At 44.7% G+C, this 24,206-nt stretch overlaps 1 protein-coding gene across 4 annotated transcripts in view; it reads left to right on the top strand.

Moving 5' to 3' along the window:
- The first annotated feature begins 322 nt into the window (after nt 1–322).
- SLC4A11 (solute carrier family 4 member 11) overlaps nt 323–24,206 on the top strand; it is a 97,891-nt gene continuing 74,007 nt past the window's right edge. The window contains exons 1-2 of one of the 4 annotated variants that reach the window (XM_054824417.1): nt 323–537; nt 17,583–17,633. In XM_054824417.1, coding sequence (XP_054680392.1) covers nt 477–537; nt 17,583–17,633 — 112 coding nt within the window. In that variant the 5' untranslated portion in view covers nt 323–476. Of the gene's footprint in view, nt 538–4,473; nt 4,883–7,226; nt 7,278–17,582; nt 17,634–24,206 lie in introns of those variants that run through there. The other 3 variants (XM_054824415.1, XM_054824416.1, XM_054824418.1) reach the window with 3 other exon arrangements.

The following is a 24,206-nucleotide window of genomic DNA, read 5'->3' on the forward strand; positions in this document are numbered from 1 at the left end:
GTTACTGGCAGCATCTCACCTACAAACACTTCTTGCATCCTTAGAAAAGTAAAAACTGGTTTTTTTCCATAATTAGAGTGATGAGCCTCGGTATAGGAGGTGGTGGTGGTGGTAAACGGACTTTAAATCTTCCCTTTGGCGTGCACCCGGGGTTGTGCCGAGGCTCCGGCGGGGTCGCAGCCAGCCGGCCGGGGATGCGGGGCCGGAGCGGGATGCCCCGAGGGCCGGGGCCGGCGCGATGGGCACGGGCTGCGGGGCGGGCGCTAGGACCCAGGCAGGGGTGTGACACCGCTCCGTCCCTTCCCCTTCCAGCCCGCACTCCTGCACCGCGAGTTGCTTTATTTTTTTGGCTGAGCTGTTCCGTGGTGTTTTGTGGGGTTTTTTGGGTTGGTTTCTTTTTGGCGGGAAAATAAATAAATAGAAAACCCTTCGAAACCACAAGAAAGCCCGAAAAGTGTCGAGATGGTGAAGATGGGATGAGAGGAAAACCCGAGGCAGCCATGGCAGCGAGACGGGTGTTTCACCTCCAGCCATGCGGTGAGAGGCAAAGCTGGCAGCAGCCCCGGGGGGGCACAAGTGTGATGAGTTTTGCAGGCAGCTTGCCGGGGTGTCGTGTGTCCCCCCCCCCCCCGCTCTTTCACCCCAGCTTTGCCTTTTGCAGCAGCGGGAGGGGTCGGGGCTGGGGATGGGATGCGATGGGAGGGGATGGGGATGTATCCTGCTTTCCCCTCTTGGGAGGGTGCCGAGGGGAGGGGGCAGAAATGTGGGAAATCTTGGGTTTGCATCGTTGCTCAAGGCTTTTGTTCAGGAGCTGGTTGTTGTTTGTGGGGAGGTGGTGACACCCCGCAAATCTTGGTTCCTTGGGCAGCAGCGGGATGGTCCAGCCCAGCGGGCGCCGATGTGCTGTGAAAGAAGTACCAGGGGATAAAGGAGCGATGGAAACTTGGTGGCTGCTTGTTTTGGGGGTGTTCTCTTCCTTCCCCCCCTCCCCTCCCCTTTCTGGTACTTGTTTGTACCTAATTAGGGGAGGAAGATACGGTGTGGTGTTTTGCTCAGCTCCTGTGCTTTGCTTGCGGATGCGGTTGCCTGACTTCATGTTAGCAATGGTGTAAAAGTCGCAATAAAAAGAAAAAAAAGTGAAACTATATGGCTAAAGCTGAACTAGTGTAAAGGGCTTGGGCAGTCGTGTGCATTGGCAAAAACCCCAGTGATGTGGGTTGGTTTGTTTTTTTTTTTTTTAAAGGCGGGGAGAGGGTGGATTTAAATGCACTTTGTGATTTATGCTAAACTTCAAAAGTTATGTTCTGAAGTGCCTCCCCCCCCGCCTTACTAGAGGAAGCACTTCCTTAATTAGCATGGCTGCGTTAGTGCTGGTTTGACACCAAATTAAATGACAGGGACTTGAGTTCGTGTAGGAAAGTTTGTTCTGGAGTAAAAGCAACTGTAGGTGGCACAACAGCTTTGCCTGCAAAGCACCGAGCGGGAGGCTGGTCCTCAAACTTCTCTTGAGGATCTCTTCTCCGGGAGGATTGTGCCCTTGTGTTTTCCCCCTCCTGGTTTAATGAAAAAGTTTGCTTTGGATGTGATGTTCTTCCTCAAAGCTTTCTTCTGTGGTGCTGTTTTTCGTGTCCAGGACTGTCATTCTTCCTCTTGCGACCTGATGGTATGGACTGGCTGTCCATCAGCAATGTGCGTGTGAACAATCTCTATTGGAACATCACTGTTTTCCCCCAACACGCAATGTTTGCGGGACTCCTCATGTGGGTTTTTCTGTAGGTATGAACCTAGCCTTGTCCCTCCCTTTCATGGTTATGGTCCCTCAAATGCTGTAGCTGAAGCATGGGATAAACTGCTTGACCCAGGGTTGGATAAATCCAGCCTTCTCACCTGAGTTGCTGTTGGAGTTGGTTTTGTGGCTGGTTTTTTTGGAGGCTGGAAGGAAACGGTGATGCAACACTCTAGTCCTGTCTACACTGCGACCTCAGTCAGTGCTGTCACCCCTGTGAGCCGCACATCACTGTTTCCCTGCTATAATTGAGATGCATTGGCTAATCATCTCAGCCAGAGCCCTCTGGTTTTGAAATATCTGTGGCTTTTATACAGTTGTTGCTCTGTAAGAATTATGTACCGCAGAGGAAGTTCCTCTTCTGCTCCTGTGTTGTTCCTTGATGATTTGAATGTTTCAGCTTGCTTAAATGAACGCAGCTAGAAATAAAGTTGGGCTTTTAAATGGAGCACTCACTTGAATCCCCCAGTGTCGTAAGATATCTCTATGTAAACTTGTAGTGCTTTGACTACTAGTAAAGTTGTAATAAATTATTTTAAGGCTGTAAACAGTTGTTAAAGCAAGCTTTATTTTTATGTTGGGTCAATGTGAAAACAAAGATGTCTTTGCTTTTAAAAACAAAGGGATCTGAAGTGGAAGCTTTCTATATGGTCTTAAAAGTGTCAGTGAAAAGTTTGATATTTCCTGCAGAAGGGAGCTTGAGGTTAGCTGCAAAGCTGGATTTTAGTCCACAGTTATTGGACTTAGCTTGGTGCTGGTTTATTTGCCTGTATAAGACTAAAACCTCAAAAACTGTCCTTGCAGAACTGCAGTGATGCTCTGCACATGTACTTTATGCCTAAAGACAGGTGCTAAATCATATTACCTAGGGGAAAAGCTGCTCTCTCTCTTTGAGTAATTCTAATACTGGGCTGTGATTTCAGTGTCTCTGGGAAGCCACAGCGATTGCCATCCAAAAGCTTTCTATTGCTCCAGCTTGGGTGACACTTGAGTTACCTCTTCGTCGTGCGAAACCACTAAGTTGCATCTTCCTAATGCAAAACCGCTTCTAGAGAAGTCCTGTTTCCTTATGTAGGATTTCTCTGGGAGTAAACAACTCTGGGATGCTTTAATGACTCATCATCATGAAACTGTCATCTACTCTGTAAATAGGCAAATTACTGCCAAGCACACCAGCAGATATCCAGCATGTGTTAAATCAAACTACCTTTGCTGCTAGCAGCAGCTGAGGCATGGTGTGGTGCTATTGCTGCCAAAGCAGGATAGGGAGCCTGCTGTGAAGGATGCAGTGCAGTAAGGTTAAAACTGGGAATGCCGAGGTAATTCCTTAAAGTTCATCCTAATTTGGATCTGAGCAATGTTTTGTGATCACAAAGTCTGCAAAGCGGCTCCTTCAGAAGTTTGTGCTGGGACCTGGTGAAACTGAAAAACTTTTCTTAATGCAATATAGCTTTCTAAATATGATCCAGTATAAGCTCCCCATAAATCCTTTCTGCAGAGCACGGTGACATGCTGGCCGAGAGCAGAGTGCTGCAGGCTTCTGCATCTGTCAGTGCTGGCTTTGATATCAAAGTGCTTAGCTGTCACTTATAACTCCATGGGTTTTTCTGTTCTCCCTTTCTAAATTCATTCCTGGCTCTAACTTGTAATTTAAAAAAAAAAAAAAAGGAAAAAAGGCAGTACTAAGGCTTCAGTCTAACTCTGTTATTGAAGAAAAGTCTACAAGCTCTGATGGACCAGTGGGAGCTGTGATTTGGGTAGGCATGAAGGGAATAGAGTCCAGTTTCAATCCTCACAGATGCTCTGCTGAACAAGATGGGGGGAGTGGAAAGCATGAAAACCTGATATAAGCCACTGGAGTGGGTAGCACTGACTTTATACTTGTGTTGGGCAGGAACTCTTCTTCCCCACACGTGCTTTTTTGTTCCCCAGGTTTGAAGGACCTGATGCAAATGGCAGGAGAAGGGCTTGTGGGGCTGTGGTTGCCCTGGGGGCATCCCTGCAGCCATAGGTGGTGGGATGGATGGAGATCAGTGATAATGCAGGCTCTGGCAGGGGAGAAACTCGGATTTGAAGCTGGCGGAGAGAAGATCTCAGCTGGTTGGTGCTTGGAGCTGGGCAACCTTTGTCTCAAGATGCTGCGGGTGGGTTTTGAACCGTGAAGGTGATGGAGTGAGATATTGCTGGGTGCTAGCCACTTGTGGGGGCAGATAAGGAGTGGAAAATTAGGAGGATGGGGCAATCTGGGGGCTGAGAATGAGGTGGCCTTCCTCCCCTTTTGGGGTTGGGGCAGGTGCTGGCACCCTGCAGTAGTGGGAGCTGCCACTGGGGCTCACCCTCTGGGGAAAAAGCCCCCCATGGGGCACAGTGTTGGGCATTGGCTTTATTGTCCTTTTCCTCTTGCCCGCTGCCATCTCTTTCTCTGAGTTAAATGCCTCTTCCCCCTGCTTCGAGCCTAATTGCATCCCCAGGGTTTAACACGCGTGTGTTTGTTTTATTCAACGTGTTGGCTGTTCCCACCGGAACAGGCTGATTTTTTTTTTTAGGGATTGGGCTTTTTTTTGCTTAGTGTGCACAACAAGCTACTGCACAAGATATTCATGGGGGGGAGGAACTGTAGTAATGCCAATACTTCTTGAATATTATAAACCTGGCTTATCAGCCCGACGCAGAGCTGGAATTTGTCTCTTCCTGTGCTGCATCTCTGCTTTCTGAGAGGGGTGTTTAAATACAGGCTGGAGACGCAGCCTTTCCAGTGTGCTCTGCTGGGCTGTGACAGCAGCAGCGGGGCTGCTTGAGCGGCGCTTTTTCTTTTTTGCACTAATTCCCCTTCAAAAAGGAACTTCTCGGGGAGAAGGCTCTGAGACTGCATGTCCCAACAGTACCCGCTGAAGGAGGTGAAGGGAGACGCGGTTTGCTTCGTACCTGGCTCTCCTCTCTTCTCCGTCCTAATGGAGCCAGCTTCTTTTTGCTATCCCCGGCTCACCTTTCTCCGCTCACCCTATGGCCAGTTTGGGGCAAGCGCTGGCTCTTCGCAGGATTTGGCCCCATGGCCGCAACGTTTGGTGACACAGAGATGGACCGGGCCGGTGGACGGTGCGTGACTGGGGATGAAAGGGTTGGGGATGGGAGAGGGGTGGCATGGGGTAGCAGAGAAGCCCTCCGAGATTTGGTGGGGGGATTTAGAGATGGTGGGTGAGGGGGGAAGCAGCGCGGGTAGGACTTGGTGGATGCATTGGTGTGGTTGTGTTGATGCAGTCTTCTCTCGGACCTCTTCTGGTGGTGCTGGCTTGGCTGTTGTCATGTCCACTGAGGAGCAGCTCTGGTCCCTGCTACACCCTAGTGCCAGAGAGAGCTGATAAACAACATCAGGAAAAAAAATAAAAATAGAAACTGATCTTAGCCAGGCTTTTGTTTCATAAGCTTGTTCACTTGCTGAAATGAATCCGGCAGTGTCTGAAACCTGAAATACCTGCTGGAGGCTAGGCAGGCTCGTTTCACCTTTAGGGTTGTGATGCTGTCAACTCTGTCCTTTAAACCCTTCTTAAAGGTATCAAGTGTGGGTATAGGGGAAGGTGCTAAGTTCCTCTATTGCAGATTTGTTTCACTACAAAGAAATTCCTTAAAAGTATCAGCTTGACTCAAAATTTTACACGCTGCTTTACTGCAAAGCATCTGTATGGGAAAACTTGGTAAATCCTGCTATTTTAGGAGCTGAGCCCTGATGTAAGTGGTGATTCCCAAGGACAGGAGTCTTGACTGTAAAAAATTTTGGGAAGATTTTTGAGGTCCTGAGCAGCATGGTGTAGCTTTGAAGGTGATCCTGCCTGGAGCAAGGCATCGGGGCTAGATACCTTCAAGGGTCTCTTCCACCCTCAAATACTTTATGAACCATGAATATACTTCCTTTGTATCTTATTAACAGTCTGAATATGATGTGCCTTACCTGGAAAAGCTCGTCAGGTGGCATGCAAAAAAAAAAAGACTGGATGAGCAGTCTCAGCAGAGAAAATGCGTAGGAGGTGTTTAAAAACATGCATTGCCTGTGGTTTCATGCAGCGGAAACAAGTCTGTAGCAGGGACTGAAAACAGGGGTATGTGGCTCTGACTGAATCCCTCTGCTAAAAACGATGCCTCTCCCCGAACCGTGCCCTGCCTTGCTGTGCTTTGCGCTGGGGAATGTTTGCTGCCTCCTGGTAAATATGATCACTGGGAAATTTTTACTTAAGTCACAGTAATTGTCTGAGTTACTGTAGGGGAGTGACCCAGTTGTAGCAGCATTTGGATAACTTGCTGTTTATTTCTGTCTTATTTCTTTAGGGTTCTGCTTTTTCTAAGGCTGACTTGATGTTGCTTTGGGGAGTTAGGTTTTTTCACCCCTTCACCCCCCCTTTTTTTTTGCCAGCATAGACCATTCCTCCAGGCTTTAAATATCCAGCTGGGGGAGACTTGGCTTATTGTTATGAAAATCTTGAATTGTAAGGAAAGTGAAGCAGTAGAATAGGCTGGAGCAGGGGGGAGAGGATGTGGCATCTTCCCTCCAAAGCTTTTTAGGCACCGCACAGTTGAGCGCTGGGGAGACGGGCTCGGGTATAAGTCTCCTTGGATGAGGTGAGGTCTCTCCAGCTCTATTTTCTGCAACTTGCTGTTAGAACACAGACTTATTGCCCTGTTTCTCATTCCCTTATGCAGGCTCCTCACTGAAAGCATGCATTAACCCTTGCACTGCTGCTGCTCGTGCAGCTGAACTGTCATGCTGGGTAGTGTGGAAAAAACATCGTTGCTCAGCCCTGCAATCAGGAAGGCATTGTGCTCACAAAGTACAGCAGCTATATCTTTAAGAAATTTGCTATATCTACCTCTTGGCAGCAATTTCCCCCACACACCTCTTCTTCCTGCATCTTTACATCCCCTTGTTTTCCCTGTACTTCTGTCTGTAAGGTACGGTATCTTCTCACTTTAGTTCAGCTTGGCTGCCACAAAGCCTTTTCTTTTAAGGAGGCACTCAAGCTTTCTCTGTACAGCATCCAGCAAAACCCGCCGGCTCCGAAGTGCAGGGTCACTTTAATTATTCTATTTCTCCTGCTTGCTACCAGAGGCAAATAGCTCCGGAGAAGCAGCAGGGTCTGGGTGGCTGGAGAAAACCCAAAGCCCAGCCTTGGTCGGGGCTGCGGTGGCATGAGGAGCGGTGCTTCGCAGGCATGAACTTAGCGGCTCACCGGCATCGCTGCTGGGTTGGAGGTGCCCATCTGGGAGCTAATGGGTCACCCTCTCACTCCACCCATTTGCCGTTTGCCAATTGGAAGTGAGGGAGAAAGATGCTCTTGGATGGATTAATATTGGAGCCGCTGAAAAAGCACGAGCAGTTGCTGCCTCAGCCACCTGAGCAAAGTGGCATTTGGGAACAAGTGTGGTGTGGTGGCTCAGGGGGAGCAGCCAGGAGGGGAGTGGAGGCTGTTTGAACAGCATCTCTATTAAAGAAGTAGTGCAGGTAAGTTGTGGTCTTAAAAAAACCCCAAACCCCCAAAAAACTCCAAAACTGAAGCACTACTGTTGCTGGGTGATGCATTTGGACAGGAAAGCTAGAAAAACAGCTCTGCCAGCTCTTTAATTATTTAATTCACTAAAGTAAGGCAGTACTTGATGTATTTTCAATGGGCTTTGCTGCTTAGTGATGATATCTGTTGCCTGTGCTGGATGTTTCTGTGCTGTTGTGTTTAAGGATGGAGAATACCTTTTGAATTCAATTTACGTTAACCAGAGTGCTGTCTTCCAGGGTCTGAATTTAGTTTCAAGATGTGCATGGGGACATGAGCACAAGAGATCTTACCTGTTTTGAATATTTGTCTAATGCTAAAACACTCTAACAACCTGTCTGTGAGGCTTTACATACTGATGGTTCACGTGGGGAGAGTGCAGTGCTGAGTGAAAACAAAATGCATATATGTAATCTAAAATGCTAGCAAACATCGTCCCTGTTGCTGTAGCCATGGAAGCCACGTAGATGAACCACAAACAATCTCCTAATGAATAACACTCTATCATGTATTGTCAGTCTGCAATTATTTCACCACTGGACCAGGGCATTTTTATTTTGGGTTGATGATGGACAGCAAAATCAGATCTGATGCTGCTGGCTCTCTCCCCACCCATGGCGGTTGTGTTGTCACTGCTGTTTTGTGGCTCCTAGACATAGAAACTGTATGGGGTGATTTGTGTTATCCTGCCAAGCCTGTTGTGATTTGAAATACCTGTTTCTGAGGGGAGGGTTGAGGCTGCAGAGGGCAGCTGGGTTCCCATTTGGGTATCTGTCGGACTGTTTTCACTTTTAATGGAATGGGGAGGTTTTTTCTTTAGGAAAAAACCTGGACCCAGAACTAAAAATGTGTTTGGTGATCAGGTGGTCGAGTTCACTGCTCTACTTGTGTATCTTTCCATGCTTCCAGTATAGACCTTGTTTTTGACCTAACTTCTGGATTTGAGTGAATTGGAGCTGGGCTCCTGTTTCGTCCAGATGCCTTTTTGGGGGGTGGTGGTGGGAAGAGGTGCAGGACTAACTTTGCTGCAAAGCTTGGCCTAGCCACTACTGCCTCCTTAATAGCTGTCTTCATTTCTGGTGGCAATAAAAGAGGAGATTAAAAACTTTGTAGTAATGCACTCTGTGTTCCAAAATGTGATCCTGGTACGCTGGGGGGATGCTGGGAGTGTGAAACAAGTGGTGCTGGAGCATCTCTTCCACTTAACCCCAAACTAGAGGTCTGTAGCTACTAGCTTACCCCTTGCAGCTGCTTAATTTTTAGACCATTTCATGCAACTGAGCCACTGCAGGGAACAGCTCCCTTCCTCCGAATAGCCCCAAGCAAGTGAAATGTTGATAGACTGTCTCTTAACACTTTTGCAGGTTTTGTGCAGTACCACTGCAGATAAGTGGCAGGTGGTGGCCTCTGGAAGACCTGCCTGTGCAAGGAAAGCATTTCAGCAAGGAAAAATGTCTAAAGCATGTCTTTGAAGCCACATTCAACCCTGACCAAGATTTGGGGCCATTGCAGTATCTCTTTTTTTTGATTAAGAGTTATAAAGGTTTTTTGATAGGGCCCTGCAAGTGAAAGAGCTGTCTGAAAAGCTGTCAGTAAGAGTTAATGCTTTCTAAATTATTTAAATGTTTCAGGAGAAGTCTACTGAAAAGCCTCAACTGGTCTGTTCTTGGGCCTTTGCCAGCTTGTGGGATCTCTGGAGGTATTTGCTTTCGCTCTTCTCCATGTAGCACTTATGCAAGAAATCCTTGCAAGTCTTAAATCACTCTTTTAGAGGGCCCAACAAAATGAAACCTCCCCCCTTCAACCTGGGGGGGGGGGGGAAGGGCAAATAGCACAAGCTGTCTGTCCGCCAGCCAAATCCCAAAGTGTCGTTGTTCCCCTGCTTCTCAGCTTGTCCTGCTCACCTATGAAATGCTGGCCAAGAAACCCATCAGAGGAGGAAAAGATATCCTGTTAGCAAAGCAGCTGCATGGCTCTCAATTTACAAGGTTGCTTCCTCTTGCGGCTCACCTCTGGGAGGCACCCTCGGATATTAATTGCTCGGGTGGGCTAAATTGAGATGAGTCAACCTGGACAGCCTGGTGCTGCTGGTAGATCCAAGCGCTGCTGACACCGACCTTTAGTGTGCATGGGATTTTTTTGGGGGGAGGTCTCTGGTAGCTGTCACTGCTGCAGCCAGTGATCTTTTATTTAGATGGTTTTATTGTGACGGGTGCTCTGGAGGAAGCTGGGGAGGGGATGAAGAGGGGAATTGTTCAATGCAGTGAAGAAAATGCTTTGAGAGCAGACGTGTCTGATCCCTGAGCTTGTGTGTGGGGGTGTGTTTGCCTGGGAGTGAGCCCGCAGAAAGATGCTTCCTGCTTTATCCTTTCAATATGATGCTTTCTGTTTTTACAGTCACTGGCTGTGAAAATGAGTTCTGGGTTTCGTTTACCGAAGTGACCATAGCGTGATTTAAGACCTCCTCACACAATTTCCTTTCATCAGAAGAATACCCTGCTCCTTGCATATAATCCTTGATTTGATACTTTAATGCCTGCTGAGCCATGAATCTATGAAGTTGTTTTCTACCTGGATTGGGACTGGCATCCCAGGCTGGTCACACTGTGGTGTAGGATACTGTTTAGATAGATGTATGGAGGAAAGCTTTATGTCCAAGTGACTGGTGCCCATGGGATAGCCTAGGAAATGCCAAAGGGTTGATGTTGTGTCCTGCAAAAATCAGAGGAATGGAGTGTTAGAGATGTTTAGTTTGGGTAATCCAAACCTCTTAGTCCCAAAAATGGGAATTCTGGGGATATGAAACCCTTGTGGGAAGCAAGGAGGTGGTAAAAATCCTTTAGGGATACTTCTAGTAGGGGCCAAGGGAGACAAGTGACACATCCATGCAATTCTGTGGCAAGAAGAGCATGTTAAACGTGTAACTTCTTAAAAGTGCTTTTTACTAACAAACATCCTCTCCTGCGAGGATTTCTGGAGGACTTGGCCATGTCTACATATAAGGAGGGCAAAGCTTGTGTCCCTGCAGGTCCAAGTCTGTTGGTTAAAGCAGCAATTTGCCGTTGGATTGGGCTACTTAAAAGCACCTTCCTCCTCTGTGTCTGCTCTAACCAATGCTTTCAGCTTTTAAAAGCTTGCCAAGGTGAAGGGGCTTGGAGTAGATTTAAATCTTCCTGGGTCATGACTGTCTTCTAGACTGTTTTCAAGACCTCAAAAGTTGATTTCTTGTAGGTGTTTTCATGCAGACCATGTGTTAAACAACCCACTTAGGTAAAACCACATCCATCCTTCAGTGTCTAGCTGTGTTTTTTCAAAGGCTTGAAAGCTTTGTGAGGAAGAGGAGAAGCTGAGAAGGAAGGTGGAGGGCAGCAGTGCAGAAGGGGAATGTAGACAGAGGAGAGTCTGCCCTTGTGAGTACTGGCTGGAGTGTGAAGCCCTTAGGCTTTCACTGTGATGACCAGTATGCTGCTAACTCTTTGCTCTTCAAATAGTGCTGTAGTAAAGCAGTATTAAGAAGATATTTAGACATGTGTGGTGGGCGTGTGGATATAATCAGGGCAGGAGGAACATAGCTGGTCCTGGGTAGCTTGCCGTGGGGCTCTGCTTAGCTCTTCCCTGCAGCTATGCCACTGAGATGAATGAAGGACAAGTTGAGGAGGGGTAGGGCTCTGGTGTGTCTCGGAAGGGTTTATCTCTCTGTCTCTACTTGGGATGAGACATGGATGGATGTGTGTCTACGCAGAAAGGGCACATGTGGCGCTCCCAGGGGGAGCGAGGCTGTAAAGCTGCAGTGAAGAAGTCCCTTAGTTGATCTTGACTCTTATCCCTTCAAGACAAAACTCCCTAGAATGTAGCAGTACTGATATTTCCCACTTAATGACTTATACAAGGTCTTTTTATACTCCCCCTTGAGTATTATGTTTTCCTTTGCCTTTATTGATGCAAACAAGTGCTTTCTGGTGAAAGGTCTACGTTTGGACTTGCCACAGGCTCATGCACTGTATTTACAGGGCATTGTCCTACCCGAGTATTAACAAGTATGCCTTACTCATCTTACACTTCCATGAATTATGGTGATTGGCTTTGAAACCCTGACTTGTTTGGGTTTTTTCATCTTTGTCACACCTCTCTAGGTGTACAGAAAAACAGGTAAAATCTCAAGCCCTTGTCCTGTATGTCAGTTGTTATTGCCCGGAACAGCAGCATAGGGGCACGCTTCTCATCTCCATGCCAGTATGAGCTGTGCTTTCACCAGCGTTTTCCAGTTGAAGTATGCAGGGCTGTGGGAAGGGATCAGTTGCTTATGGTGTCAATAGAAATGAGAAGTGGTAACTTCAGGCAAAATAGCTTTTCCCATGCTGCTGTCCATTCATTCTTGCTGACTTGAATGATTTTAAATCATTTGCAGCAAATGTCTCCACCAGGAGACCTCACTGCTTGGTTCTTCCCTGAAAACTGCCAAAATCTCATGTTTTATGAGCATAAGTAATATTATGTGGGAGAATCCTCAAATATTGATATCTTTGGACCTGATCAGTTAGTGTGATCAGATTTGCTGCCTGTCGATGTCTTTTCCTCCTCTTCTGCGGTGGTGCAGATTTGTGTTATGAAGCACTTGCTACATACAGAGATTTTTAAACTCTTAATTGCAGGCTTCTTTCAGTCAATGCTCCACATAATTAAAAAAAAAACCACCAAAAAACCCAAGGGAAACCTGCAGGAGAGGGATATTATTCCTTCTGTGTGTGGCTTCTCTCAAGTCTGGTTTTCTGCTGAATTTGGGTGGAGGAGGGGAGCAGCATCATTTGGTTATTAAGTATGTGAAGCACATAAATTAGGGTTCTCCTCCTGCCCCAAACTTCATTAACCGGTGTGCAGCTCCCTGATCACTTCCACAGCTGCAGACTCCCTTGTCCTGTGTTGTTAATTCATGGTGAGGTGGAGAGAACAGTAAATAAGCTAGCTCAGAGTTTAATATTAAATACCAGATCTGATAGACCCTTGCATAAGGGGTAGCTTTATTATCTTCCCCCAGATCTAAGACTTAGATGAGACAATACACTTGTTCAGGCTGGACTTGGCCCCAGATCTGTTTGAGGTAGTACAACCAACTCTAGTGTTCCCCATCATGTGGGGGAAGCTGGTGCCCAGTTACTTAATGGTAGTGATGGATGCTTTTAGCATTGACTGCAAACTCCTGGAAGTCATCCTGAAGTGGCCAAAACCTTGCTTCAAAGCTAAAGCTCTACACATCTTCTGAAAAGTAAATTTCTTTCCAGATAACTGGGAGGTTGAGTCTGTCATGCTGAGAATTGGGAATTCCTCCTGGGAGGAAACTGGGAAAGTCTAAAGGCTTTTTTTATCAGGTGATTTTTGTTGTAATGTCTTGCAGAGGCTCAAGTGTTTTGCTTTATCAACTTTAAGGCAAGACATTGCATTTGCTGATGAGTTTCAGAAGTGTCCTCAGAGCTTCAGCAAAGCAGTCTTGAAGGTGGTGGAAACTGGGATATTGGAGCACACCCTGAGTAAAAGATGAAGGGACCTAACATTTCCCATCAATACTTACAGAGTAACTAAACACTCCAGATGTACAGGCTGCCTATGTTCAGACGCAACCCAAGAGCAGCCAATGTTAAAGGGCCTGTAAATGAAAAAGTACCTTTCCAATAACTCTTTCAAAATGGTGTTGTCTCAAGTAAACTCCAGTTAAATATCAAGATACTAAAACTCAGAGACACTTACTTGGAGGTAAGTTATAAAAGCCCGAGTCTGTAGTACCACTTGTATAAAGCTGGTGAGCGCGCTATGTTTTGCTTCAATATGAGGCTTGTACTGCAGAGGGCTGTTTACTTGGAAGATGCCGGCAGCAGAACATTGTAATTGAGTTACTGAAGTATCCAGAGAATGTGTTTTTATTTGTAATCCACTAATATTGCAAAGCTCGAGAACTTATTACTAACCTTAAAACAAGAGAGTTAAAATGGGTTATTAGATCTGAGACACTTTCCCCCCAGGAATTTAATAATGGAGGATGGCATGGTAGGGTTTGTTCTGTTTTTGTTAAATGCAAATGTAAAAATGGTAAGAATGTAAGAAATCAGGAAGTATACCCACTTCTTGTCTGATATTTCCCACTGTAGATCATCTGATTCATCCTGGTTCTAAGACCAAGTACCTTAAAGTACAGCAAACTTGACTGTCCTACTAGTTAAGAAGTAAACTTCATATACCTCCCCTTGGTGGCTCTTGGAGTCACTGCAGTAGCTTCAAGTCACAGGGCAGTGGCTTACTTATGAAATCTTAAGTCGTATCCCTGAGTCTAGAGAAACAGGCTTTGTCTTCTAGTTTGGAGCACTTCAGTGCTTCAGCTCTTCACTTTTACCTTTGAATTCAATGCTTGTAAAAAGATGAGAAACAAGTCAGAAGCTTTTCTTTGAAAAAGCAACTAAGTGGTGATACTCGTAATGCATGTTCAATTTGGTCTCATCTAATAGACATCCCTGTAGAGAACAAGGTGGGGTGGCAGTAGGAACTTATTTGCTGGAGTAAATTAACTCTTAAAAATGAAGAGTGCTGCTTAAATTGTCAAAAGAGCTATAACCACATGCTTTTTGGCAGATAATAGATGACATCTTGTTCTGCCTTTGGACTAGGAGAGCAATTGAAGAGTCCTGCTGTCCTTGTAGGTGTTGGATGAGAAAGCAGACTCTGGAGAATGAGGACATGGGCCTTTTAGAGAGATACTAGAGGCATGAGAGCGAGTTTGCTGTGTGGTGTATCTTAGCTCCTCAGAGTAATGCATTCCTGCTTTGTCTCTAGAAGCCTGACTTTATGTGTTGCTGAAATTGTGTTGCTTAGATTTTTTTTAATTACTGAAGTCTCTGAAAGAAAACCTGAGGGAAAGGGACTAGAAACATGAGTTTGGATCTGAGGGAAGTGGAGGGGGGGAACTCCCACCCTGTGGTAATAAAGTGCTCCCTGGGCTGTAGGTCTCTTCCTCCAGCCTGCAAAGGCTAGTGCAGGGTCTGACTTAGACTTCATGGAAACATTTCTGCAACTTCAGGCAAACCCTGGAGCGTTGTGATGTTGATCTCTGATGTATTTGGATACTTGTATTCCTGCCCAGGCTTCTCTAAGCTAAACAATTGCATTGATTACTGCAGTGTCTTATAACTGCCCCTTGATTGAGCTCTTTAATTTCAAGAGCAGAGGTGAGATGGGGAGAAGAAATGCAGGTTGGGGTGTGTGTGCGTCAGGCTGTGGGTATGTACCTTATCACTAGAGAAGACTCTGCCTTGCTGTCAGTTCTGTACAATTCAAACCCATTGCTCCCATCTTCAGCAAAACATGACTAAGGAGCTGAGAGCTTGGATAGTAAAATCCTATAAGCCTTGTGAAAGGAGAGGCACGTGGAGCCTGCTACTACGTTTGCCTTGCTGACTGCTGAGCATGCACTTCAGCACAGTCTAGCTGGCCTTGTCCTTAGCTAGCATCCCATAGTGCAAGCAAGCATAGCTTATGTTTAAACTGATTGAGGAAATATGGGGAGAAGGGGGCTGATGCGTAAGGAGGAAAGATGTTATTTGTCCCCTCTCCCAAATCTGTCGTCTTTGTTCTGCTCAGTTAAAAGGTTTGATGGATGCCACTTTCTCTAGATTCTTGGGTGAATTCAGGTGATATAGCCCCCCAATTTACCTTTTCTACCTCCACTTCTGCTAATATGTTGACCTTTAAGCTAGTCCCATAGCTCTGTGCGTGTGTCTGGACTTGTGTAAACACTCTATCACCTTTTACCTCCTGGGCATGTTGTACACCGTTCCTGATGTTAATGTGCGTAGCCCCTTCCGTGGGGGTTGTAGTGACTTTTCAAAAGGCTCCAGCAAGACTGTTTTGAAGTCTGAATCCTGTTGGTGCTATGGGACAGCATTACGTAGGGAGAAGACAAATTACCAGGGCTGGACTTTAGCCAGGACATAGTAGGGTGAACGCCTGACTTTTTTTTTTTCCCAAACGTGCCATTGCATCTTTAATTACAAGGTTAAGACCTCTGTTTTATGACTCATCTGAAAAAACAGCACCTCCAACATAATTGCCTGAGCATGTTGCCTAGGGGACTACTCCTCATTAGTGACTCAGAGGAACGAGTGCCACCTAATGAAATGGCACTGCCTGTTGTAATACCCCAGCCTTGCCCTTTTCACGCCTGGTCTGAGCAGCGACCAAACCAGAGTCTCTCGTAAAGGTGCGATGTCAACCCAGGCAATACTGCAGTTAGAAGGTATTTCTAACGAAGAAAACTAATTCTGAATTCCTCGGGCATTATCAACTCATAGAAATAAGCATGTTCAGTTAAAGAAAATGCAAACAGTGTCTCATTTTGCCTAGTGACGGATGAGCGTGTTGGTTCAGGCTCCCTGAGAAGCCATAATAGAAATGAGAAATTGATATACCATCCTGGTGGGAATGTCAGTTCCTTGGGTAATCCGTCTGCCTAGGCGTATTTTGTTTGTTTCTCTGAAATACGTAAATGCAATCATTACACAATAAGAGGCTCATTAAAAAACTTTCCTTTGATCATCAGCATGCTAATCAGTCTGGATGGATCTTCTCCTTCCCTTCCAGGTGGAGGGAAACAATTGACTCGTGTAATGGGTGCCCCTTGGCCACGGTGCGTTTGTTCTTCCAACCCATTGTTCTGGGATGAACTTGGAACATTGTGTTTCTCTCTTGGACCAGACACTTGAATTGCCCTTGTGTTTGTGTGGCTTTTTTTTTAAAATGGTCATCAGGGTGTCCCTCCAGGAACCTGTGCAGCCAAATACTGTCTGTATTGAAAGGTCTGAGCCATGCTGGGCTGTGACAAGTGTTAGGGCTGGAAGGTGCTGCTGTCAGTGGTGTGACTTGTATCCGTCTGGTGCACAAAGGCTCCCGGTGGACTGGGATGAATTATTATGCTTGAAAACATGGCACGCTGTAAAAGGGGGGGGGGTGTGGGGTGGGGAAGCACTTAACCTGTAAGCCAAAAGTTATGGGGTAGAGAAAGGGTCTTTGGGAAACAGTCTCATACCTTCAAATGAAAAGCAGGAAGCCCAATCTGTAGAACAATAAAGCAGGCAAAACCTCTTTCCTTGTTGGCCCAAATTCATCCCAGGCTTGCGTAGGTAATGTTTGATTAGCCTAATGAAGTGGGGAAAGACAGAGCAAATCTATTCCTCTTTTTGATTGCATTTTGGCTGGGAAGAAGCATATAAAGAGGCAACATCTAGTACCAGCTTTCTAAGGGACTGCTTGGGTGACTCTTGCTCAAGGCTTAAAATAAAGAGCTCTGTTAGCTCACTGTAAAATGGAGCATGCACCTGTACAGAAAAGCTGGTGCTTCTAGCCCACGCAGTCTGAACTGCTAAATACTGTTAGTAATAAAAAACAGCCAGGCTGGGCTTGGGTACTGGGCTTTGATAGCACCTGGAAGCAGGCGTTCCTATGCTGTTTGAACATATCTTTGCATGGTAAATACTTGATTTGCCAGCAGTTAATTGCAGAACTGACTCACTAACAAATAAAGTATGTTCCACAATGAATCATGGGGTTTTGGGTCCTGGTGCTGCTGTGTTTGTGGGTTTGCTCTTGGTCAGCATCACTTCCCATTTGTGGCTTCCTCATGAGACCCCATTGGCACAGATGGTGTTTGCTGCAGGACCACTGCTCAGGAAGCAGGCCAAGGAAGGCTGCAGTGTTCTGGTGCTTATCTTCAATGCCAAGCGCTGTTTCGGGATATCCTAATGATTAGGAGCAGCAGAATAGAATGTGAAATCCCCTTCTCATGTAAATGGAATTGTTTTCTTCTAAAATAAACTGGTTCTTTTTATATGAGCATAAGATACAAACCATAATGAAGTCCAGGTTGTGTTTTTTGTCTCGCAGATGCTTAGCTTGTATGATTTTTTGAATATACTTGTTCAGGTTTGATAGGTCACTGAGATGATCGGGCTTGTCCTGATCTTTAGTCTCATTTTTTGATCCTGGCTTAGGGTGTTTGAGACTGCTTAACTTTTTTTCAAGCAGTGACACTATAGGATATTCTGGTAAATGCTGAAGTCAATAAACAAAAGGTTGAAGTTGCCACATTCAGGCAAATCTGATGCCTGCAGTATTTTTGGACTGGTTTTCTGTTATAATCCAGGTTTACAGGAGTTTAGCAATAAGGTGAAAGACATTCAGTATCTTGATGATTCTTATGTTTTCTTTTTTCTATTTTCTAGAGTCTCCACCAGCAGCAATGTCAAGAAATGGATACTTCTTTGAAGAGAGTGGCAAGTATTATTTGACTACTTTTGTGTGTAGTTTTGCCTTATTGAAGGGAGGGCTGTGCTACAGGGTTAGCTGAGAACTTGAAACAGGCGATCCCAAATTCACTTAGCTTAAGCAGCATGCAAAGATAGTCTTGCATGGTGGTTGTGTAATCTTGTATTGGAAGCAGACTCTGCATTTTTAAATCCTGTAGATGTTTTAGATATTCAAAGCAGTAAATAATCATCTTCATGTTGTCATCAGTGACTATTCTGGGTGGCTCCTTGTTTTTCAAGTTCTTTCATGATGTTTTCCTATAATACAGACTGGCAGGTGTATTTGCTTGTCTTTTTCTGGAGTGGAGATCATGTGTAGGTGTCAGATCCCTTTGGAGACATCCTGCCAAAAGCATCAGGCAAATGTTGGATGACTCTGGTAAATGCATCTCTCGGTGTAAAGTGCTCTAAGATTTTTCTTTTTGAAGCAAGATTTAAATTGTGTCTTTTGGAAACTTGTATAGTCTGCCTCGACAAAGGTGGCTGAGCTCTTGGAGATACTGTACTGACAAAGGGCCAAAGTATCGTACAACTAAACTTGAAGTGCAGTGAAATCCCAACTTCTTTACTGGTTTTGGAGGAAAAAAAAAAAAACCCCATGTGTGTGGGTTGTTAGGGAGAAATCATCTTGAGATTTCAACTCAAGACCAGCCTCTTCAGGATGTACTCTCTAAGGGCCTGGGACTTCTTGCCCTTGAGAAGGTGCAGTGCTTGGAGTATTCAGGACTCCCAAATAGTGAGAGCGGAAGACTAAAATGCTCCAGTTATTTAGGCCTGTAGATGCTTGTAGCTGTCACAAGGCTCATCTTTCTTGTTCCAGGGGGCTAAGTCTTAGGTTAACATCTGGGAAGGGGAAGCTGAATGTCTGCCAGCTGTCAGCTGCAGTAGATCCAGCATCGCTATTGACAGCGTTTCCTTTGGCACTGGCTCACTTGCCTTCTCTGAAAGCTTTATATGGAGCCAATTTCTAGGAGTAAAAGGATGAGACTGGAAGCAAGTATTCTCATCTCTAGTTAAGAGGTCTTTTCTGAAAACTGGATTGAGTTGCAGAAGGGCAGAAACATTATGCCTGACTTCAGGGAGGTTTTACTTTGGTATTTGCAGATTTTCCAAGCTCATATGGGGCATGAGGTCTGGGCAGCCCTGTTCCTACCTGACCTGGCTTGCTGGTGGCCCCTTGGGATGTGGTTGGTGCTGTCCTGAGGACTGGGAATGTAAGAGGATGGTCCAGGTTGGGACCTGGAGAGATGACTAAACCTCCAGCGAGCTGTGGAAGTGCTTGGTGAGAAATGCTGCTGTATGATTTGCAGGAAGGACAAATGTGTCTGTCTTCTGGAGCCACCTACTTCATCCCAAGCCTGCCTGCCACAGGGAACCCAAGTGCAGCTACTGTCCTAGTATCTTATGTGGAAAGGTTCTACATGCCCCCTTCCAGGACTCAATGTCTTGTTTGTTTGGACAGTTTGAGGAAGACAAAAAGCCCCAAAAAACATATCTCTGGATGTTTTTAGAGCACGCTTGTAGTTGTGGCATTCCCTGTGCAAAGTTCTCCTATGAGATATGCAACTTGGTGCTATGGCAGTGAGCATTTATTTCTGCCCTATTTGTGTTATTAGTCAGCTTCCTCCTGTGTCTTAAGGAGACAGCACCTTAAGGACTTGATGAAACCGTGTATGCTTCTTTCCTGTTATGCTTCTGTGTGGTTTGGGGGAAGGAGGGAAGGTTGCTTGCAAGTTCCTCTTCAGCCTGCATGCAGTATTGGATGCTATATTAATTGTGATTTGAAAATACAGTGAATTTCTTGGTTATTTCATGCTCAAATCTGCTGTCATTCTTGTTTCTCATTACAAACTGACCTTTTTTTTAAAAGTTCAGTTGCTGTTGAGTGATGAGTCACCTTCTACTGCCTGATTTAACTGAGGGCTTGTGTGTTTCTGCACAGAATACATGGACAGCACATCTTGGGGGTTCACATGCCTCTGCAAGGCAGTGCTTTGGCTCTCTCTGTACAGAAGTTTCGTGCACTCAGATTCTTGAAGATTTACCCAAAAACTTAATCAGGACTAGAGGAAACTGCAGTGAAAGAAGTTACCTTTTCACATAGTTTCAAAACTACTTGTTTTGAAATGGAGCTATGTAATCATTAAGCTGTTTCTTGGCACCACTCGTTCAGATCTGCCAGTTCATTATGGAGACCAAGAGATGCTCTTGCCCCACCTTTAAAATAAAAAAGCCAAACCACTAAGCTGTGTGTTTGAAGGGTGAGGGGGAGCAAAGAAGAAAAAGAAAAAAACAACACAACAAACCTTTTTGATTGCTTTAGCACTTATTTTTCCCCTTTCTCAGTAGAAACATCTTCTGATACTATTGCTCTTTGCACAGTCAAGCTTTTTCCTTATCTCCTCCTGAGATCTTGTATATACATATGGTTTTCTGTATCCTTAGTAATTAGGATGTTTTTGTTTTTGACTGTATCTGAGGATCTGTTTAGAGACTGTCTTTGCCAGCTAACTTTTTTCTTACCCTTGTGTTCTCGATAGCAGCTGCAGCAATGTTAAAACTTAAAAGTTGATACTTCAGTTTTAGTTTAAATTATTGTAGTGAGGGTAATCTTGGCTGCAGCACCAAAGCAGTGCCTTGTAAGAATCTCCTGGATATTTACTGTTCATCAAAACTTACTGAAGTATTTAATAATTTGTAGCTCTGTTAATTACTGAGGAGCTGAGGAAAGCCCAGGAAGGATTTTCTAGTGAATGGATGCTAATATATGACTGATCTGGAAGCTCAGAGGGTTTTTATGGTCCCAGTCATGTACCAATCTATTTGATAACTTCTTAACTGGCTAAAAATCTGGAAAGTCAATCAAAGGAGCCCATGTCTTTAGCTACAAATTCTGGTTTTCCCCTATTGCTGGAAGAACTTGACTGTAAGCTACTTTTGTAGCCTTTAGTGTATTGCAGAAGGTAAATGCAATGCAATATGACTGGGGGTGTGAACCAACAAAAAAAACCCCAAACCCCAACTGGTTTAGTAGCTTGCTCTGTAGAGGCAAAATTAAGAGGAAAAATAAGGAAACATAAGGAAATCAGTTTGTGCCTGCCCAGTTAGAAGTTTCTGATGGAGAGTTGGGTAGCAGCAGGTATGATGGCAGCTGTTGGCCATATTCTGTTCTTCACCCATGCATATTGTCAGTTTTAATAGTTGTCCTTTTACATATCTTGCTGATGAAAATCCATGCTTTTACTTTTGAATCTGGGACAAGCAAATGAACAAAATTTGGCATGGCCCAGTAATATTTGGTGTTCCCCCTACCTGCCCCATGAGCAGGCTGCTTAAGTAACTTGAATGTTCACCAAGGTTGTTTTGTCAAATGAGTTTTCTTCCTGGCAAATTTAAGTGACTAATGAGATGATTGTGTAGACCCAATCCAAACCTGAAGATATTAGGAGTCCTGATGAAATGCAGCTCAGCAATCAGTGTTCAGAATAACTACTCAAGCCCCACAGTGCCTCTTGGCTGTCAGCCTCCTGCACCCCCCTTGGTCTTGTGGGGGGAGTATCCTGTGCTTGCTGCAAGTGGATTAGCTCTGAAGGCATTGGCAGAATTTAATCACTCACAGCTAATGTCAATGTATGATGAGCTTTTTAATTGACCCATGAACTTTCCCTGATAAGACATAAAACCAGAGGCTTTCTAGTTCTTCTTGCAAAATCCAAGGGAAGGAGTCCCAGTATAGTGCTGGGGATATTTGAACTGTTGCATTGTTTTAAAGCTGGCTTAACAGATATTGCAGCATAAATTTTTGTCTTCCAGAGCAAATCCCTCACTGCTTGGTCTCCTCTGACTTATTAATTGGTTTTGCTGGCACAATAAATTGCAGTTGTGTTGAAGGGCCCCAAGGCCCCAGTCTGGCTTGGGATGTTTGGATATATTTTATCTGCTTGTTTTTGTTTTTCAGTTTGCAGTTCAGTTTGGTATGTGTGCTGTGGGGTTTGGTTTTTTTAATTTGTCTTTATCTGTCTTGGAATTGTTTGCCTAACTAGGAGATTAATCTAAATGTTTTTTGTGAAACAAATCCTTTTGCAATGGGCTTCCCATGATGAGATGCCCAGTTTACCAGCAGGAGATGCACTACTGCTACCTATGGAGAGCTGGAGAGGGTGGCTTGCAGGTCTCTCTCAGATTTTTATTTCTGAGAATTGTCTATCAGGAGGCCTATAATAAAATGAACGCTCCTGATTTCTGTGAGTTCTGGTACAGAACTGAAATTACACATGCTGCTGTGTTTTGTAAAAACTAAATGAAAAATAAAAACAAAGCCCCACTGAATTACTTGGATTATTCACAACATTTCCTAGAAATCTGGCTGCAAAATACAATACTGGAATTAATTCAAAAGTGCCTGGGTGTGTTTTTGTAGCAGATCAGTTCTCTCAGTTCTGTTATGAATTATTACTGAAGTGGCAGGGGAAACTTTATGTTTCCATCTGGCTCTTCATGACAAGACTGACTCAAAGTAGGGTTGGAAATGTGTGACTGAAGTTATGGCCAGCCAGTAGTGAAGGGATCTGTTACTTAAAGGATGCAGGTCTGGTCTTGGTGACTCACCTGCTAGACACTTTCCACATTTTTTTTTAACAAGAGGAGGTTGTGGTTTAGTCTGTCTTGAAGCACGCTGAAAGCTCAGGTAATGGATTGACATCTCTGTAGCAGGTGGCTGTTACTCCAGAAGGCTTGAAACCCATATCTGATGGGCTCCCAGTGACTGCTCAAGAGCCAAAAAGCATCACTCAACACTTCCCCAGCTCTTCTGCCCCTTAAGGTACCCATGGAGGGGCTGGGATTGGAGGGCACTTCTCTAAATCCCATCTGGATGACACAGAGAAGTCATTAGTCTACCTGTGCCAACCCATAATATTTGGCTTAATAAAGGAGGTTGTCTAACCAAAAGCACGGGAGGTAAGCTCTGGACCCCTCTTGCCAATTAATTGTTAGCAGTCTAACAACGCAGTCTGTGGACAACCCCTACCTGTCCTAGTTGTCTTCTCCTGGGCTGGCATAAACCACGTCCATGTGGCTGCCTGCTGCGCGATGGGTAAATCTGCTTAGAACAAAAATAATGAGCCTTGCCAGGAAATCTCTTGACTGTGAACCAAAGGAAAAGCTTAAAATTCTAGCAAGCATCCAGCTGTATGCAGAACTGCTTTATTTAATCAGTGTGGCTTAAATTTTTAATTTTGTGGGAGACAACTTTGCAAAATGTGACTTGATAGCAGCCTTTTGGAAGGTATTGCTCTGCAGCTACAGCACTGCAATTGTTATTGTCTGTGAAATGGAGTAATTAGGAAGGAATCTTTCATGACTGCTTTTCAGACTCTTCTGATTCAAAACAATACGTAATCCCCAATTTTGAAGCTTAACCTCAGGAAGAACATGTAAAATTTAGGCAAATATTTACCTAAGAGATGCTGTTCTATCAATACAGTTGGCTCCCTTTGTCTGAAAAAGGAGAGCTGTTTTGGTAAGTAGGTGAATTTTGCTGAAACTAGCATATGAGATACAACCAGAAGCTTGCCTTGGTTAGTGTGTGAGAGTAGGATGCTGTTTAAACCCTTTTTTTTTTTCTAGAAAAATACTGTGCAGATTGGAGAACTAATAACACTTGTACAAAGTTCTTCCTGGTCTCTTCTGAATCCTTCAATTGCTTTATCCCTGCCAATGCTAACTAACCATAAGGTTATCTAACCTTTGGAGGCAACTTGAGTCTGTGTTTTTGTGCAGAGTGTTAAAGGTCAAAATGGAGGTGGAGGCTCCATTATTAATTGAGTTTCCTTTTGCACCCAGTGTTGGGGATTTGGGTATTTTCTGAGTGACGCAGTGAATCTGCAAGCCTGCAGTACTTGGGGATCAAAGCAAGCTCTCTGATAGCTTAAAGCTCATGCTGATCACTTCAGCTCAGGTTAATTAAAACTTCATGCCTTTCTTAAAAATTAGTGTCTATTGTTGGTTAGAGCAAGTTGAAAATCCATGAGTGGAAAAATTAGATGAAACTTACTTTTTTTAACTTAATGCCAGTATCATGACTGTTTTTTAGGTAGATACAGAGTTTAATTCTCTCGTTCCTTAACACTATATTACAGCTGAGCACTAGGATGCTCAAAGAACCAGACCTGATTTTAGGATTATGCCTGTGTCCCAGTTAATGCCCACTTAACTTTAAAAGCTATTAAATATATATTATTATTGCTTCCATTGTCCTTCTGTACTTGACCTGTAGTTCTTCAGAGAAAGTGGATGCAAATAGCTCTTCGGCTATTCCAAAACAAAAACTTGCCAACTCCTGCACTTGACTGTGACTGCAGCAGACCTGGCTGTTTGGCTGTGTGAAGTTTACGGCTTGAAACAGTGGATTTGAGCTCTGAAAGGATCAGGATGAGTGACAAAAATATCTAAAGCAGTGATGTTAGGAGAAAAACCTTTGTTTTTCCCAGGGTAAAATGTCTGAGGCTGCTGAATCTGGCAGGAACACAGTGTGTACCG

Source organism: Grus americana, chromosome 4 (assembly GCF_028858705.1).
Source record: "Grus americana isolate bGruAme1 chromosome 4, bGruAme1.mat, whole genome shotgun sequence".
Classification (NCBI taxonomy): Eukaryota; Metazoa; Chordata; class Aves; order Gruiformes; family Gruidae; genus Grus; species Grus americana.